The sequence below is a fragment of the Chrysemys picta genome, chromosome 2 (assembly GCF_011386835.1).
Source record: "Chrysemys picta bellii isolate R12L10 chromosome 2, ASM1138683v2, whole genome shotgun sequence".
Taxonomy (NCBI): domain Eukaryota; kingdom Metazoa; phylum Chordata; order Testudines; family Emydidae; genus Chrysemys; species Chrysemys picta.
This window is the reverse complement of record NC_088792.1, coordinates 290,185,695-290,201,443: the sequence shown is the minus strand read 5'-3', so window position 1 is coordinate 290,201,443 and position 15,749 is coordinate 290,185,695. Positions and strand designations below refer to the sequence as shown.

The window sequence follows — 15,749 nt, the reverse complement described above, 5'->3', positions numbered from 1 at the left end:
AGCTGATGGCTGCAAAGCGGGGAGGGGTGTGAGCGGAGGGATGACCAGCCCCTGCACTGCCCCCGCCCCCAGGGACAGCTAGGGGCTGGAAGTGGGAAACCTGTTCCTCTCTGCCCTCCTCCCGGCCTCCCTGGGGCACACAGCCCCCCTCCCTTCCCACGCTTCCCCAGCCCCTGAGGTAGGCGCCCTTCCCCTGGACCTCGCTGGGCTCCCAGCCCGGCCCCAGGGAAGTGCCCCAGTTCTACTGTAAACAGGGGCCACCCCATGGGGGCAGACCGAGCCCAGACTCCTGCCAGGGTCTGCATGGGGCAGGGGTCCAGCAGCCTCCCCGAACCTCAGGCTCGGCACCAAGCTCTCTGGGCACGGGAGGATCTCACCTGCCACAGTCACTGGAGCCAGGCCAGGGACCAGAGCGAGAGGAGGCGGGTTTGTAGCCGAGAGGGCAGCACGGCTTGGCGAGGGGGCACTGGGCAGCAGGGGCACTTCCCACGGCCTCCTAGGAGATGCCGTCCCTGCGAGTCCTGCTGTGTCTATAGCTGAACCATGGCGTATACACACACTGCACCCCATCTCACACTGCACCCCTATGAACTGCACCCCTCCATCCTGATACTGCACCCCAGCACCCCACGCGCTGCACCGCCACACACTGCGCCCCTCCATACTGATACTGCATCCCACACACACTGCACCCCATCTCACACTACACCCCGACTCACTGCACCCACATACACTGTGCCTCTCCACCCAGATACTGCACCCCATCTCACAGTGCACCCCCACGCACTCCACCCCAGCTCACCCTGCACCCCACATAAACTGCACCCCTCCATCCTGATACTGTACCCCACACTAACACTGCACCCCACACACTGCACCCCATCTCACACTGCACCCCCACCACACACTGCACCCCTCCACCCTGATACTGCACACCATCTCACACATTGTACGCACCACCTCACCCTACACCTCACACACTCCACCTCATCTCACACACTACACCCCATCCACATGTTGCACTCCCATACACATTGCACCCCATCTCACCCCACAGTGCACACAAGCCACCGTGATCCTGCACGCCCACCCACACACTGCACCCCATCTCACACTGCACACACCTCACCCTGTTACTGTGCCCCCACCCACATACTGCATGCCTCAATTACACACACACTACACTCCCTGCATACACACTAAACACAACCACACCACTCACACCCTGTACCCCTCACCTGTACACACACTGCACACCCATCACTTGCACTCCCCATACACTGCACCCCGTCACACACACACACACACACTCTGCACCCTGCACACACACCGAACACTCACACTGTACCCCTCACCTACACACACTGCACCCCATCACACCTCCTCCCCACACACTGCACACACCCACAAACTGCACACCTCACTTATACACACACTGCAGCCCTCCTCCCAACACATCACAGTGAGAGGAGGCTCCCACATCACACGTGCACACACACACACACAGATCTATTCTCCTTCATCACAACTGTGGAGGCAAGATCCGCTCCCTGGCCGGGTCCCTCTGCCTGGAGTGCTCCCCTACCCCTACCCCCATGGTCATAGGCTGCAGGTGGGGCAAGGGGAGACCCACAGAGCCCACCAGCAGGGGCCCTGTCCCACAGCCAGAGATGGGGATGCAGGTATTGGCCAGGGACTCAGGAGCAGGGCCCACAAGCAGGGTCCTTGCTGCCTTCTGGCCCACCTGGCCCCAGCCTCAACACCTGTCCCAGTTCCCAGCCCGGCTCTCTGGCTCCGGGCACACCCCAGCCCCCCAGCCCTGCGCTGCAGGGTGCAAACACTTAGTGCCCCCAGCTCAATGAGCGGGGAACCCCCCACCCCAAGCAAACCCAGAGACAGCTGCTCCATGCACGCCCATGCTCCAGGAAACACCCCGCTGAGCTCAGGCCCAACTCCACTGCACACACGGCAACACTGCAACACCCTCACACTGCCTCACAATGGCCTCCAGTGCAACACATACCAACCCCTGCACACACCTCCGCTGCAACACCCTCATAGTGCCTCATAAACACCCTCCCCCCAGACAGCAACCCCTGTGCACACCTCCACTGCAACACCCTCATAGTGCCTCGTAATCACCCTCCCCCCAGACAGCAACCCCTGTGCACACCTCCACTGCAACACCCTCATAGTGCCTCGTAATCACCCCCCCCGACAGCAACCCCTGTGCACACCTCCACTGCAACACCCTCATAGTGCCTCGTAATCACCCTCCCCCCAGACAGCAACCCCTGTGCACACCTCCACTGCAACACCCTCACACTGCCCCACAATGGCCTCCAGTGCAACACATACCACCCCTGCACACACCTCCGCTGCAACACCCTCATAGTGCCTCGTAATCACCCCCCCCAGACAGCAACCCCTGTGCACACCTCCACTGCAACACCCTCACACTGCCCCACAATCAGCCTCCACCGCACACAAGGCAATCCCTGCACACACCTCCACTGCAGCACCTCTACACTGCCTCACAATCACCCTCCACTGCGACAGGCAGCAACCCCCACTGTGACAAAGTGGGAATTTCTCATGGTACTTTGGATGAGAATCGTGTGCCTCAATTTCCCCTATATGCTACATATTTAGCCAGGTGGTGGGCAAAGGATGTTGACTATTGGCAGAGATCCAGATGTGGTTGTCGCCTAGCTGCCTGGGCCCCATGCCCATGGAGAACCCAGAAGACAATGCCCCTGACATCTGGCTGTCTAGCAACAAATGACTATGGCCTGCCAATCCCCCCTGCTGGAAACCAGCCAGCTGGGACCAGATGGAGAGCAAAGAGCAGAGGTGGATGGTCAGGTGACCATCTTTGCCTGGGAAGTGGACCCCAGGACTGAGGAGAGGAGTTTGGTTAGTTGAGGGGAGTCTGCTGGAAGTAGGGACAAGCCTGCGCGAGGTCTCTGGGCTCTAGTCTGACCCAGTTGGACTCGGCTGCGACTTTTCCGCTCTCGCTACGAACCCAGGGTCTTGCTACGAACCCACAGCTGAGGTGGGAGATCAAATTGTGCGAGTGCGACTGTGAAAATCTGCCCACCTCACCCCGAGGGCCTGGCTTCACAGGACGCTGGGGTCCAGCCATCAACAGCTACAGTGTCCCAGCTGGATTCCCACCCTGTGACAGCCGCCCACGAGGCCGGCACTGACGACGCCTGCCAGAGCTCAGCAACAGACAGAGCTGTCTGCCCGGGAGCAGAGACGCGTAACCCCAGCTCCGCTGCTCGGGGAACAAGGCATTGTTATGGCTCAGGCTGGGGCAGCTCCCAGAGGCCAGCGCCCCGGTGCTGCACAAGCCCAGGACAAAGACATGGACCCTGCCTGCAGGAGCCTCCAGTCTCAGCCTGAGCTAGGTAGCCAATGAGCCCTTGGAGAGAGGCCATTGCCAGACAGACAAGCAGCACCCCCCCTGCCAGCAGGTCCATGTCCGAGAGGCCGCGGTGCAGGCCAGGCAGCCAGTCACATCTGCACCGAGCCCCTAGGCAAGGCCCAGGGCCCCTTGAGCCACATCTGGGTGGCTCCCTTTGATGCCTAGTGCTGGGCTGACTGAGTCAGGAAGGGACTTGCAGCGTGGGCACTAGGGTGACCAGACAGCAAATGTGAAAAATCGGGACGGGGGTGGGGGGTAATAGGAGCCTATATAAGAAAAAGACCCAAAAATCAGGACTGTCCCTATAAAATCGGGACATCTGGTCACCCTAGTTGGCACAATCCGCAGGGCAGTGAGCAACCAGCACCTCTGGAGAGGGACCCACTGAGCACCAACTCCCCCCGCAGGCATGGCCCGAGCAGGACACACCATCCGAATGCCCAGCTGTGCAATGGGGCCTGAAGGGCGTGGAGGAAGGGCTGGGCAGGGCTGGGAGCAGAAGGACTGGCCGTCCCAAGAGCTCTGAGAAAACAGCCACTCCCTAATGTGCAGCAGGGCCTGGCACATACCCAAAGGGCAGGGATCACGTGGCCTGGCCTGGAACAAGTGGGCAGTGCGATGCTGGCGGTGGTGGGACAGACCGAGGCTGACCCGACCCCCCAGAGACCCTGGCCAGGAAGCTCCCACTGCCTAGTGGTGCCGTTGTGACTCTGCCCCGAGCCCATGAAGCCTGAGGAGTGAGCACAAGTGGCAGGCTGGCATGGCCCGGCTCCAATCGATCGCAGTGTGCAGGTGGGGAGGAGCAGGGATGGGGACTGCAGACAGCAGGCACGGGAGAGGGGAGCCCAGCAAACCCTCCAGCAGGAAGGTGGATCCGTCTGGGGACTTGCAGTTGGTGACACATCGGGAAGTGCGCGGACAGGCTGTGCCAGGCCAGGAAGCCCTGCAGGAGCTCTCGGGCCTTGTCTGCACTAGGAAGTGGCGCTGCTCTGACTAACCTGCAGCATTGTTGTAGCCGTGTTGGCTCCAGGATAGCAGAGAGACAAGGCAGGTGTTAGGCACCTGTCACGGAGTGTGGGGGAGTCAGGGCCCTGCACCCCCACTTCCTGCGATTCACCGTGACTCTCAGCCAGCCAGTAAAACGGAAGGTTTATTGGACAATAGGAATGCAGGCTATAACAGGGCGTGTAGGTACAACCAGGACCCCTCAGTCAAGTCCTTCTGGGGGGTTCAGGGAGCTTAGACCCCAGCTTGGGGTTCCCTGCGTTGCACCACCCAGCCCAAACTGAAACCCAAAACTCCTCCAGCAGCTCTCTCTCCCCGTCCCCCTGCTCCTCCTCTCCTTTGTGCAGTCTCGGGGCCAGAAGGTGTCACTTCTCCCAACCCCCCTTCCGGCTCAGGTTACAGCTCAGGTAGCTTCCTTCCCATCCCCAATGTAACTCCCCTGCAACATTCCCAGGTCAAATCCGCCCACTCCCTGCGCCGTCACAGCCCCTCAGCCAGAGCACTAAGTGCCCCATAGCGGCTACGTGGGTGCCCCAGACAATCTCTGCGCTCTCGAGCGAACGCACACAGGACAAAAACACGGCGTCACCCACAGGCGAGCACTTTTCCCACAGCGATCGCTCCACAGCTGATCTCTCAGCCCTCATCCTCAAAAGACACCAGCACAACACCACGCTGGCTTTACGGCTCATCACAGCAACCTGTAACCCGCAAACCCCAACGTGTTAACAGGCCCCTGCACCCAGAACAGGCCCTGACAACACATGGGCACTGCTTGGGCTGCACTGTCTGTCCCCTCGTCTTTAGCTGTGACACTCGCTGCCTCTCCCAGGTCTGAGAAGAGCTCGGGGTGACTCACAGCTTGTCTCCCGCACCCCAGGAGTAAGAGATATCGCCTCCCCCCTCTCGAAGGAGGTGTGTTCATAGAATCATAGAATATCAGGGTTGGAAGGGACCTCAGGAGGTCATCTAGTCCAACCCCCTGCTCAAAGCAGGACCAATTCCCAACTAAATCATCCCAGCCAGGGCTTTGTCAAGGCCTTAAAAACCTCCAAGGAAGGAGATTCCACCACCTCCCTAGGTAACGCATTCCAGTGCTTCACCACCTGTGGGCACGATCTGCGAGTGTTACAGCGGCCCAGCCCCTAGTGTGGCTACAGCTACATGTGGACACTGGTGGTATCCTGGGTAGCTCTCCCCATAGGCAAGGGAACAAGCTGCACTGAGATAAGATGCCGTTACCAATGTACCTGAGTCCAGAACAGGGCTTGCTCTGTTAGGACTGTACCACTGACCAATTCTCCCATCTCCTGCCCGGCCACAGTGCCCTCCGGCTGCTCCAGCCCCAGCCGTAAGAGACACGGGGGAGGCCCGGGGCTTTCAAATACCTGCACCCACTCCTGGCTGCCAAGTCCATCCCCCAACCCTGCCTCCCCGTGCGCCCTCCTCTGGCTGCAGGGTCTAGGCGGCCCATTGCCACAGGCTGCACCAATCCCCACAAACCCATTGTCCCCTTGCCCACACCAGCCACACCACAACTCTGGCCAGCTGGGGAACCTGGCATGGTGGGAGGGGCCCTGGCTGCATGGGGAACCTGGCACGGGGGGAGGGGCCCTGGCCACATGGGGAACCTGGGATGGGAGGGCGGGGCCCTGGCTGCATGGGGAACCTGGCACGGGGGGAGGGGCCCTGGCTGCATGGGGACCCCCGCATGGGGAGGGGAGGAACCTGGCCCAATGTGGGGGTCTGGCTGCATGGAGAGCACCGTGGGGTGGAGGGGGCCTGGCCACCCGCACTCTCGTGGGCACCACTGGCTGTGAGGGGAGAGCGCCCCCGCCTGACCCCCCACCAGCTGTGTGGGGAGAGCGCCCCCTGCTGAGTCCCACCCCGCTCCCTGCAGCACAGGCCCCATAGCACTGCATTAGGGGCAGCACTAACAGAGGGAGGAGAGCGCCCCCTGCAGTCTCGTCTCGGGCTGTGCATTTATACTGCATTTAGCAGCAGCTCAGCTCCTGGCAGCTCCTTGGAGGTTTTGGCTCCTGACCCCGTCTGACCCTCGGCAGCCGTAGCTCAGTGATTATCAGCATCCGTGTGGCCAAGGGGTGCAGCAGTGCTGGGACGGCACGTGCCAGCCCCCTGGTCAGCGAGGAGCCGGCTGGAGCCCCACACTGGGCTAACCCCACGCTGGCATGTCCATGAGCCTGGGGCATGGGGGCGCTCGGACCCTCCATGCCTTGGAGCATCTGCAGCCCGGGAGGGTCGGAGCAGGAGGTGGGGACCCGGGAAACGCGCGCCACTACCCGAGGGGCACGGGACCCTGCCCTGAGTGCCCTCTCCAGCCCCATCCTGGGGGTCCCAGCCCCCACACTCCCCGGCATCCCACTGGGGCTCCTACCTGTCTGTGGGCTGCCACTCGTGTGCTGGTTGTCCTGGGCTCCTTGTTCAGCGGCCCCCGTGCTCCCTGGGGCTGCTCCCGCCGGCTGCGAGCAGGGTTCTGCTTCGCACCCTTCTTCCTTCTCTTCTGCAGGAGACAGACCAGAAACAAGGCAAAGGGGCCTCGTCAGTCCCAGCCGGGAGTGCCCCCAGGGCACCTCGGCCAGGCCCTGGCCCAGCCCCAGACCAACGTGCTGCTATGACCCGGGCCGGCAGGCTCCCCCAGTGCATGGCACCAGCGTGTTCTCTGCAGCGCCCCCTGCTGGGACAGGCTGCCCCCCCAGCCAGTGCCCTGCCCCACTCACCACAGCGCCCCCTGCTGGGACAGGCCGGGGCTGGAAAGCCGGGAGCTCCCCCCAGCCAGCGCCCTGCCCCACTCCCCACAGCGCCCCCTGCTGGGACAGGCCGGGGCTGGAAAGCCGGGAGCTCCCCCCAGCCAGCGCCCTGCCCCACTCCCACAGCGCCCCCTGCTGGGGCAGGCCGGGGCTGGAAAGCCGGGAGCTGCCCGCAACCAGCGCCCTGCCCCACTCCCCACAGCGCCCCCTGCTGGGACAGGCCGGGGCTGGAAAGCCGGGAGCTGCCCGCAACCAGCGCCCTGCCCCACTCCCCACAGCGCCCCCTGCTGGGACAGGCCGGGGCTGGGGTAGCTGGGAGCTCCCCCGCAGCCAGTGCCCTGCCCTACTCCCCACAGCGCCCCCTGCTGGGAGAGGCCGGGGCTGGAAAGCCGGGAGCTCCCCCCAGCCAGTGCCGTGCCCCACTCCCCACAGCGCCCCCTGCTGGGAGAGGCCGGGGCTGGAAAGCCGGGAGCTCCCCCCCCAGCCAGCGTCGTGCCCCACTCCCCACAGCGCCCCCTGCTGGGAGAGGCCGGGGCTGGAAAGCTGGGAGCTCCCCCCCAGCCAGCGCCCTGCCCCACTCCCCACAGCGCCCCCTGCTGGGAGAGGCCGGGGCTGGAAAGCCGGGACCTCCCCCCAGCCAGTGCCGTGCCCCACTCCCCACAGCGCCCCCTGCTGGGAGAGGCCGGGGCTGGAAAGCCGGGAGCTGCCCCCAGCCAGTGCCCTGCTGGGAGTGGGCGGCGAGTACCGTACCGTGGCCGAGGGAGGCTGTGCACAGCCACGCACTGTCTCCCAGCGAGGCGCTTTGTGCTGGGCCCAGCCGCTGGCTCTGTGATTAAGTGGTGAAGTGACTTCCCTCATTAGCAGCCCAGACAATAGGCGCCTTTCACCACCCGGCTCTGCCCCACTGGCCTGTGAATGGGCCCCTGGAGAGCCGGGACAAAGGTCCCAGCGCACGTGGCCCTGCCCTGGGATGGCGCAGGCCTGCTGGGGGCAGGGCACCGGCTCGGGGGGGGGGACCTGCAGGCAGGCCTGAGACGCGACGAAAGGGGGGGCTCCCCACAGCTGCTGTCCAGGGGGCCAGGGACAGCAGCTGAGCTGAGATGGGGACCAGGGATGCCACAGGGAGCGAGGAGAGACCGAGCGAGTGTGGCAGTGACTGTGCAGCCAGAGGGGGTGGGAGAGATGGGGACGGCGCGCCCGGGACACGGGTGGGTACATTATCGATTGATTTACGCACGGGAACAGTTCTGGTGAGATGTGGGAGAACGGCTCCCCAGGACGGGGGGGTGGAGGCACCGGGGGGAGCGGGGGAGCTTCTTTGCACTCATGATTTGTGAGGGGAACAAGCCTGAGCAGCAGCAGGACGGCCCTGCCCCGGCCGGGGCCACGGGGAGGCGGGAAGCAGCGCAAAGGGACGTGACTCTTACCTCTGAGCTGGCCTGAGATCTCCCACCTCCCGACTGCTTGCCTGGAAAAGAGGCAAACACGGTATCAGGGGACGGACGGACGGACACACGCGGGACAGACTCAAACGTTCGAGTGTTTGAGATGGTACCGCACTGTGCTACATGGCTCACTGCCCCACGCACTGCCCCACCCGCACACCGCACTGCCCTATGTAGCACACTGCCCCACACACCGCACCGCTCTGTGCACCATCAGGCTCCCTTCCTCAGACTGGCTGTCCGCCCTGGACTCTGGGTCCCCTGTTTGACAGGCAGGGTGCCCCCAGCGCTGGATACAGACACTCCCTCCCCTCCGGCCTGGGCACTGCGTGCCTCTGCTGGCGCTTTGTTTGCAGCAGCATCCCACTCGAGCGCCGGTCTGACTGTGTTTGTGCCAGTGCATGCCCATGCGAGTACGCATGCCAGCGTGTGCCCATGTGGGCGTCTGTGTGTCAGCGCATGTATTTGTGTGTGCCAGAGCGTGCCCACGTGACTCGTGTTTGCGCTCGCCCACGTATTGACCGGTGCCCACGCGAGTGCTTGTCACCCTGTGGGCACAGGCACCGAGCGGCGCATGCCATGGCATAGCTTACCCCTGCCCCAATGAGCAGGTGCTGCTCTCAGGGGGGGATCCAGACTCACCCCTCCTCAGCGACTCTGGATTCACAGCGCACCCTGGGCTCAGAGCGCGGCCCCATCTCCCGTACTGGTCCGGGCTCTGACTGGCCTGACGCCGTGTCTGGCTGCCCTGGGCTGCCGCGTTACTCTGGGCGTTGGAACGGCAGAGCCGCAGGGTGCGCTGGGAGCTGCTGGAAGGAAGCCGGGGCCCCCTGTGTGCACAGATAAACGCCACAGACACTAACGCCTGGGAGCAGACACCCAACCCCCGTCAGGCCTGGCTGCTCCCATTCTGAGAGGGGGCAGCCGTTCCAGAGCCGCCCCCCAGCGCACCCAGGCAGGGAGGAGCACCAGCCTCGCAGGCCTGGGGCTGTGGGTAGCAGCAGGGGCAGGCAGGGAGCCAAGCGCTCTGCTTGCTGCTCCGGCCCGGAGCAAACGGGGAACAATGCCTGAGCTAACAGGGCGCACTGCCACCCAGGCTTTCCTCGCCCCACGCCCAGCACCATACACACCCGTCCCGCAGCAAGCGTGTGCCGGAGGAAGGAGGTCTGCTTGGAACCGCTGCTCTCCCCAGCTGGGATCGGTGAGCAGACAGGCGGCTCTGGGCAAGTCAGCCACAGCGCTGAGCGTCCTCCCAGCGCCCCGCCCGCTCCCCGGCAGCTCTGCCTGCAGCAGTGCCCGTGTCGTGGGACGTCCCTCGGCACATCACAGCAAGGGCACTGCAGTGGGAGGCTGGCTTGATCTGCGGTGCCAGTTCCCAGGTGTGATCTCAGCTGGGCAAGTCGCAGCCCACAGCCATAGCACTTGCGCTGTGCGAAAGGCTGGCTCAGTGCATGGCTAGGGGCCATGCGGGAGGTGGGGGAAGCTCTCCTCGGAGCGGACGCTGGCCCAGTGCCCAGGCGCGGGGCTGGAGCTGGCTGCATTCTGGCTGGTGGGTGTCAGACCACGAGCACCTGCCCCTCAGGTGGGGGTGTGTGCAAAGCGGGTTGCGTCTGCCCCAGAGCCCATTGCTGTCTGGGCACGAAGGCAGGGATGAGACGGAGGGGAGATGGGATGGAGCAGACTTGTCCCTCTTACTGGGGGATGGGGCGTTCTGATCGCCCCAGGCGCAGTGCTAGGTCTCATAAACTTGGCACCAAGAGAGCCCAGGGCAGGTGCCCCAGGCTCTGCTTGGAGCTGGAGAGGGTGGGGCAGGGCCCTGGGGCCAGGCTAGAAAAGTCAGAACAGCCCCCCCCTCCCCAACAAGGGAAACCCTTGCACCACTGCCAGGCTTCCTGCCACTCCCCGGGCAATATTTTATGCAAATCAGTAAACTGACTGCTCCAGCCTGCTTCAGTCCCCGCATGCTGTGGTGGAACCAGAGCAGAAAAACGTCCTTTCTGTCTTGAGTCTAAAATGACCAGGGCTGGAGAATCCAGCCCGGCCCTTGGGACGCTGTTCACGTGGTTAGTTACCCATCCGGTTAGATGCACGCCCCTTTCCTGTCTGCCCTGGTCTAGCTTCTGCTTCTAGCCAGTGGAGCCTGTTACACTCCCTCTGCTCGCCTGAAGAGCCCTTAGCAAGTCTCTGTTCCCCGTGCAGGTACTTACCGACGCCCCTTCACCTGCTCCTTGTTAAGCTGAGCAGAAGGAGCTCCCTGAGGCTATCACAGTACGGCAGGTTTCTAACCCTGGAATCATTCTCGGGGCTCTTCTCTGACCCCTCCCCAATTTATCAAAGTCCTTCCTGAATCATAGACACCAGAACTGAACCCAGGATCCCAGCAGCGCTCGCCCCAGGGCCACACACAGCGGTACAAGAACCTCTCTGCTCCTCCTCCAGATGCCCCTGTCCCCTTAGCCCTTTTGGCCACAGCGACGCACTGGGAGCTCATGTTCCACTGATTGTCCACCATGACCCCCAGACCTTGCCGGAGTCCCTGCTTCCCAGGCTAGGGTCCCAGCCTGTAAGCGGGGCCTGCAGGCTTTGGTCCTAGCTGGCCGTGTTTACAGTTCACCCTGTTCAAACACATCTTGTTTGCTTGCGCCCAGCTTACAAGCGACCCAGAGCGAGCGCAGTGACTCCGCTCCCCCAACCTTTGTGTTAGCTGCAGACTTTAGCACAGCTGATTTTATGGTTTCTTCAAGGTCATTGATAAAGCTGTTAAACAGTGTAGGGCCAAGAACTGATCCCACTGGTTCCCCACAATGCAGAACAGGGATTCTCCCCGCCCCCCCACCCTCCCGGGAACAGGTGGTGCTGCTCTCAAACCTGCCCTTCCCCGTGTCTCTCGGGTCCCATCCACCCCCAGCCCTTGTCACACTCGTTTCTTACATCGTATCTGAAGCCAGCTGTGAGCTGTGTGCGCCTATGGTGCCTGGCATGGCAAGGCCCGATCCTGATGGGGTGCTGGGCGCTGCCACAGCACAAACATTGACAAGTGGCTGCCATGCAGCTACTGATATGTCAGGGCTGGGGGAGCAGGGGCTGACAAGGACCGGGGTGATGGGCCAAGGATGGGCTGGGGGTGACAAGGGCCTGGTTCAGGGTGATAGGGGTGGGCTGGGTGTGTGAGGGCTGGGGGTGATGAGGGACGCGGTTGATGAGGGCTGGGCTGGGCTGGGCTGGGGATGGTGCGAGCCGGGCTGGGCCGGGCTGGGGATGGTGCGAGCCGGGCTGGGCCGGGCTGGGGTGATAAGGGCCGGAGTCCGGGTGCCAGGGCCAGGTCGGGGGTGACAAGGGTTGGGGTGACAGGGCTGGGCTGGGGTTGGGGTGACAAGGGCTGGGGGTAACAAGGGTTGGGATGACAGGGCTGGGCTGGAGGTGACCAGGGCTGGGAGTGAGGACGGCCAGGCCAGGGTCAGGGTGACAGGGCCGGGTCAGGAGTGACGAGGTTTGGGGTGACAGGGTTGAGGGATGACAAGAACTTGGCCAGAATCAGGGTGACAGGGCCTGGCCGGGCTGGGCTGGGGGTGACTGATGAGGGCTGGGCCAGATTCAAGGTGACAGGGCCAAGTCGGGGGTGATGACGGCCGGGAGTGATGAGGGCTGGGCCGGAGTCACGGTGATGAGGGCCGGGCCAGGAGTAATGAGGGCCGGGTCAGGCTGGGCTGGGGGTGACAGATGAGGGCTAGACCAGAGTCAGGGTAACAGGGCCGAGTCGGGGGTGACAGGGCCGAGTCAGGCTGGGCTGGGGGTGACAGATGAGGGCCGGGCCAGAGTCAGGGTGACATGGCCGGGTCGTGAGTGAGGAGGTCCGGGCCGGGCTGGGGGAGACTGACAAGCGCCGAACCAGAGTCAGGGTGACAGGGCCGAGTCGGGGGTGACAGGGCCAGGTCAGGCTGGGCTGGGGGTGAGGAGGTCCGGTCCGGGCTGGGCTGGGGGTGACTGATGAGGGCCGGGCTGGAGTCAGGGTGACAGCGCCGAGTCGGGAGTGATGAGGGCCGGGTCAGGCTGGGCTGGGGGTGAGGAGGTCTGGTCCGGGCTGGGGGTGACAGATGAGGGCCGGACCAGAGTCAGGGTGACAGGGCTGGGTCGTGAGTGAGGATAGGGTTACCATATTTCAACAATCAAAAAAGAGGACACGGGGTGCCGCCCTAGCCCCGCCCCAGCTCCACCCCCTCCCACTTCCCACCCCCCTCAGAATCTCTCTACCTGTCCCCCCCACCCTAACTGCCCCCAGGACCCCACCCCCATCTAAGTCTCCCTGCTCCCTGTCCCCTGACTGCCCCAACCACTCTCTACACCCCCTTCTCCTGACATCCCCCCCCTGAACTCCCGACCAATCTAACCCCCCTGTTCCCTGTCCCTTACCTGCCCCAACTGTTCTCTACACCTCCTTCTCCTGACAGACCCCCCCAGAACCCCCGACCAATCTAACCCCCCCAGTTCCCTGTCCCTTACCTGCCCCAACCGCTCTCTACACTCCCTTCTCCTGACAGCCCCCCCAGAACCCCCGACCAATCTAACCCCCCCAGTTTCCTGTCCCTTACCTGCCCCAACCGCTCTCTACACTCCCTTCTTCTGACAGCGCCCCAGAACCCCCGACCAATCTAACCCCCACGTACCCTGTCCCTTACCTGCCCCAACTGTTCTCTACACCTCCTTCTCTTGACAGCCCCCCCAAGAACCCCCGACCAATCTAAACCCCCCAGTTCCCTGTCCCTTGCCTGCCCCAACCGCTCAGGTCCGGTCCGGGCTGGGCTGGGGGAGACTGACAAGGGCCGAACCAGAGTCAGGGTGACAGGGCTGGGTCGGGAGTGATGAGGGCCGGGCTGGGAGTGATGAGGGCTGGGTCCGGCTGGGCTGGGGGCGACTGACAAGGGCCGAACCAGATTCAGGGTGACAGGGCCAGGTTGGGAGTGTTGAGGGCTGGGCTGGGCTGGGGGTGACTGACAAGGGCCGAACCAGAGTCAGGGTGACAGGGCCGAGTCGGGGGTGACAGGGCCAGGTCAGGCTGGGCTGGGGGCGACTGACAAGGGCCGAACCAGATTCAGGGTGACAGGGCCAGGTTGGGAGTGATGAGGGCTGGGCTGGGCTGGGGGTGACTGACAAGGGCCGAACCAGAGTCAGGGTGACAGGGCCGAGTCGGGGGTGACAGGGCCGGGTCAGGCTGGGCTGGGGGTGACACATGAGGGCCGGGCCGGAGTCAGGGTGACATGGTCGGGTCGGGAGTGATGAGGGCTCGGTCTGGCTGGGGGCGACTGACAAGGGCCGAACCAGAGTCAGGGTGACAGGGCCGGGTTGGGAGTGATGAGGGCCGGGCTGGACCGGGCCGGGCTGGGCTGGGGGCGACTGACAAGGGCCGAACCAGAGTCAGGGTGACAGGGCCGAGTCGGGGGTGACAGGGCCGGGTCAGGCTGGGCTGGGGGTGACACATGAGGGCCGGGCCGGAGTTAGGGTGACATGGTCGGGTCGGGAGTGATGAGGGCTCGGTCTGGCTGGGGGCGACTGACAAGGGCCGAACCAGAGTCAGGGTGACAGGGCCGGGTTGGGAGTGATGAGGGCCGGGCTGGACCGGGCCGGGCTGGGCTGGGGGCGACTGACAAGGGCCGAACCAGAGTCAGGGTGACAGGGCCGAGTCGGGGGTGACAGGGCCGGGCCAGGCTGGGCTGGGGGCGACTGACAAGGGTCGGCCTGCGGGAAGGCGACTGGGTCCAGCGACGTCCGTGGACTGGGTAATGTGCACCCAGCCTCATGCCAACGGGCCCTCTCAGGGCCTGATTCTCACACCGCAGGACTGAGGGTAAATCTCCCCTTGCCGCCTGTCCGGGTGGGGGCAAGCCCGCAGTGTCGCTAGGCCGGGGGGGGGGGGGGGGAGTTCTGGGGTCAGGCCTCCCCATGGCCTGTGCTGGCGACACCAGGACCAGACGCCAGCCGGGTGCAGGACGGGGGGCCCCAGCGCACCTACCTGCCAGCGGCTGGGCCCCGAGGCGCACAGGCTGCCGGCCCCACAGGGAGCACACCAGGAACAGGACCCAGATGCAGACGGAGCCCAGCCCCAGCGCCGCGACCCAGACCACGCGCAGCCACGCGGGGTCCCTCAGCACCCACGGGTCCAGGGGGGACATGCTAAGGCGCTGCCTCGCCGGCTGCGTGGCGCTGTGTGTGTGCGGAGCCCGGCCCCGTTAACCCTGCCATCCCCGCCCGCTGCAGAGGGCCAGATGTGCTCCAGATGTGCTCCAGCCCCTCCCCGTGACTCACTGTGGTGGGAGGCACAGCTCCAAGCTCCCCTCCCCCCCGTCCCCTCCGCAGGCCCCAGCGCAGAGCCGGGTAACCTCGGTGGGGAGGGGCCCAGCTGGGGGGCCGTGGGGGTGCAGGCCAGTAGGGTATGGTTACAGACAGATGTCGGCGCAGCCCCCGGGCCTCACACCCCTCTCCGTCCCAGCTTCCTTCGTTTGCCCCCCACGGCTCCAGCCCTCCAGCACTCCCCACCCACCTTTCCCAGCCTGGCAGGAGCTCCACATGCCCCGAGTATAACCCTGCCCCCTGCCTCGATATTCCCCAGGCAGGGAGCGCTGTGGGGAGTGGGGCAGAAGGGCTGGCTGAGGGGCAGCTCCCAGCTACTCCAGCCTCTCCCAGCAGGGAGCGCTATAGGAAGTGGGGCAGGGTACTGGCTGTGTGTGGGGGGGGGGGGCGCGCCTCTGGGCTACTCCAGCCCCACTCTCCCAGCAGGGGGCGCTGTGGGGGCAGGAGGGCTGGCTATGGGGGAGCGCTGGGCTACTCCCGCCCCACCTCTCCCAGCAGGGGTGCTGGGGTGGAGCAACAGGGCTGGCTGTGGGGGGAGCTCCCAGCTGTTCCTGCTCCTCACCAGAGCATCGCCTTCCTGGGGACCTTGCTCCATTCTTCACTGAATGCCCTTCCCTGCTGAGTGTCCCCCATGGGGCCCCGAGCCATAGTTCCCCCATGGCCAGACCCCACAGCCAACAGGGCTGCTGTTCCTACCCACCTGCTCTCTGGCTGGGGGCAAATGGGTGCCCCCTTGGCTAGGCCCTGTCCCGCAGC

General features: G+C 64.5%; 1 protein-coding gene across 8 annotated transcripts in view; it reads right to left on the bottom strand.

Moving 5' to 3' along the window:
- PLEC (plectin) overlaps positions 1-14,853 on the bottom strand; it is a 149,052-nt gene extending 134,199 nt beyond the window's left edge. For 5 of the 8 annotated variants that reach the window (XM_065582295.1, XM_065582294.1, XM_065582297.1 and 2 more), the window contains exons 1-2: positions 7,954-8,076; positions 6,831-6,956 (exon numbers count right to left, since the gene is read on the bottom strand). In XM_065582295.1, coding sequence (XP_065438367.1) covers positions 6,831-6,956; positions 7,954-8,061 — 234 coding nt within the window. In that variant the 5' untranslated portion in view covers positions 8,062-8,076. Of the gene's footprint in view, positions 1-6,830; positions 6,957-7,953; positions 8,077-8,630; positions 8,672-9,290; positions 9,404-14,655 lie in introns of those variants that run through there. The other 3 variants (XM_065582305.1, XM_065582299.1, XM_065582311.1) reach the window with 3 other exon arrangements.
- Positions 14,854-15,749: the final 896 nt, after the last annotated feature.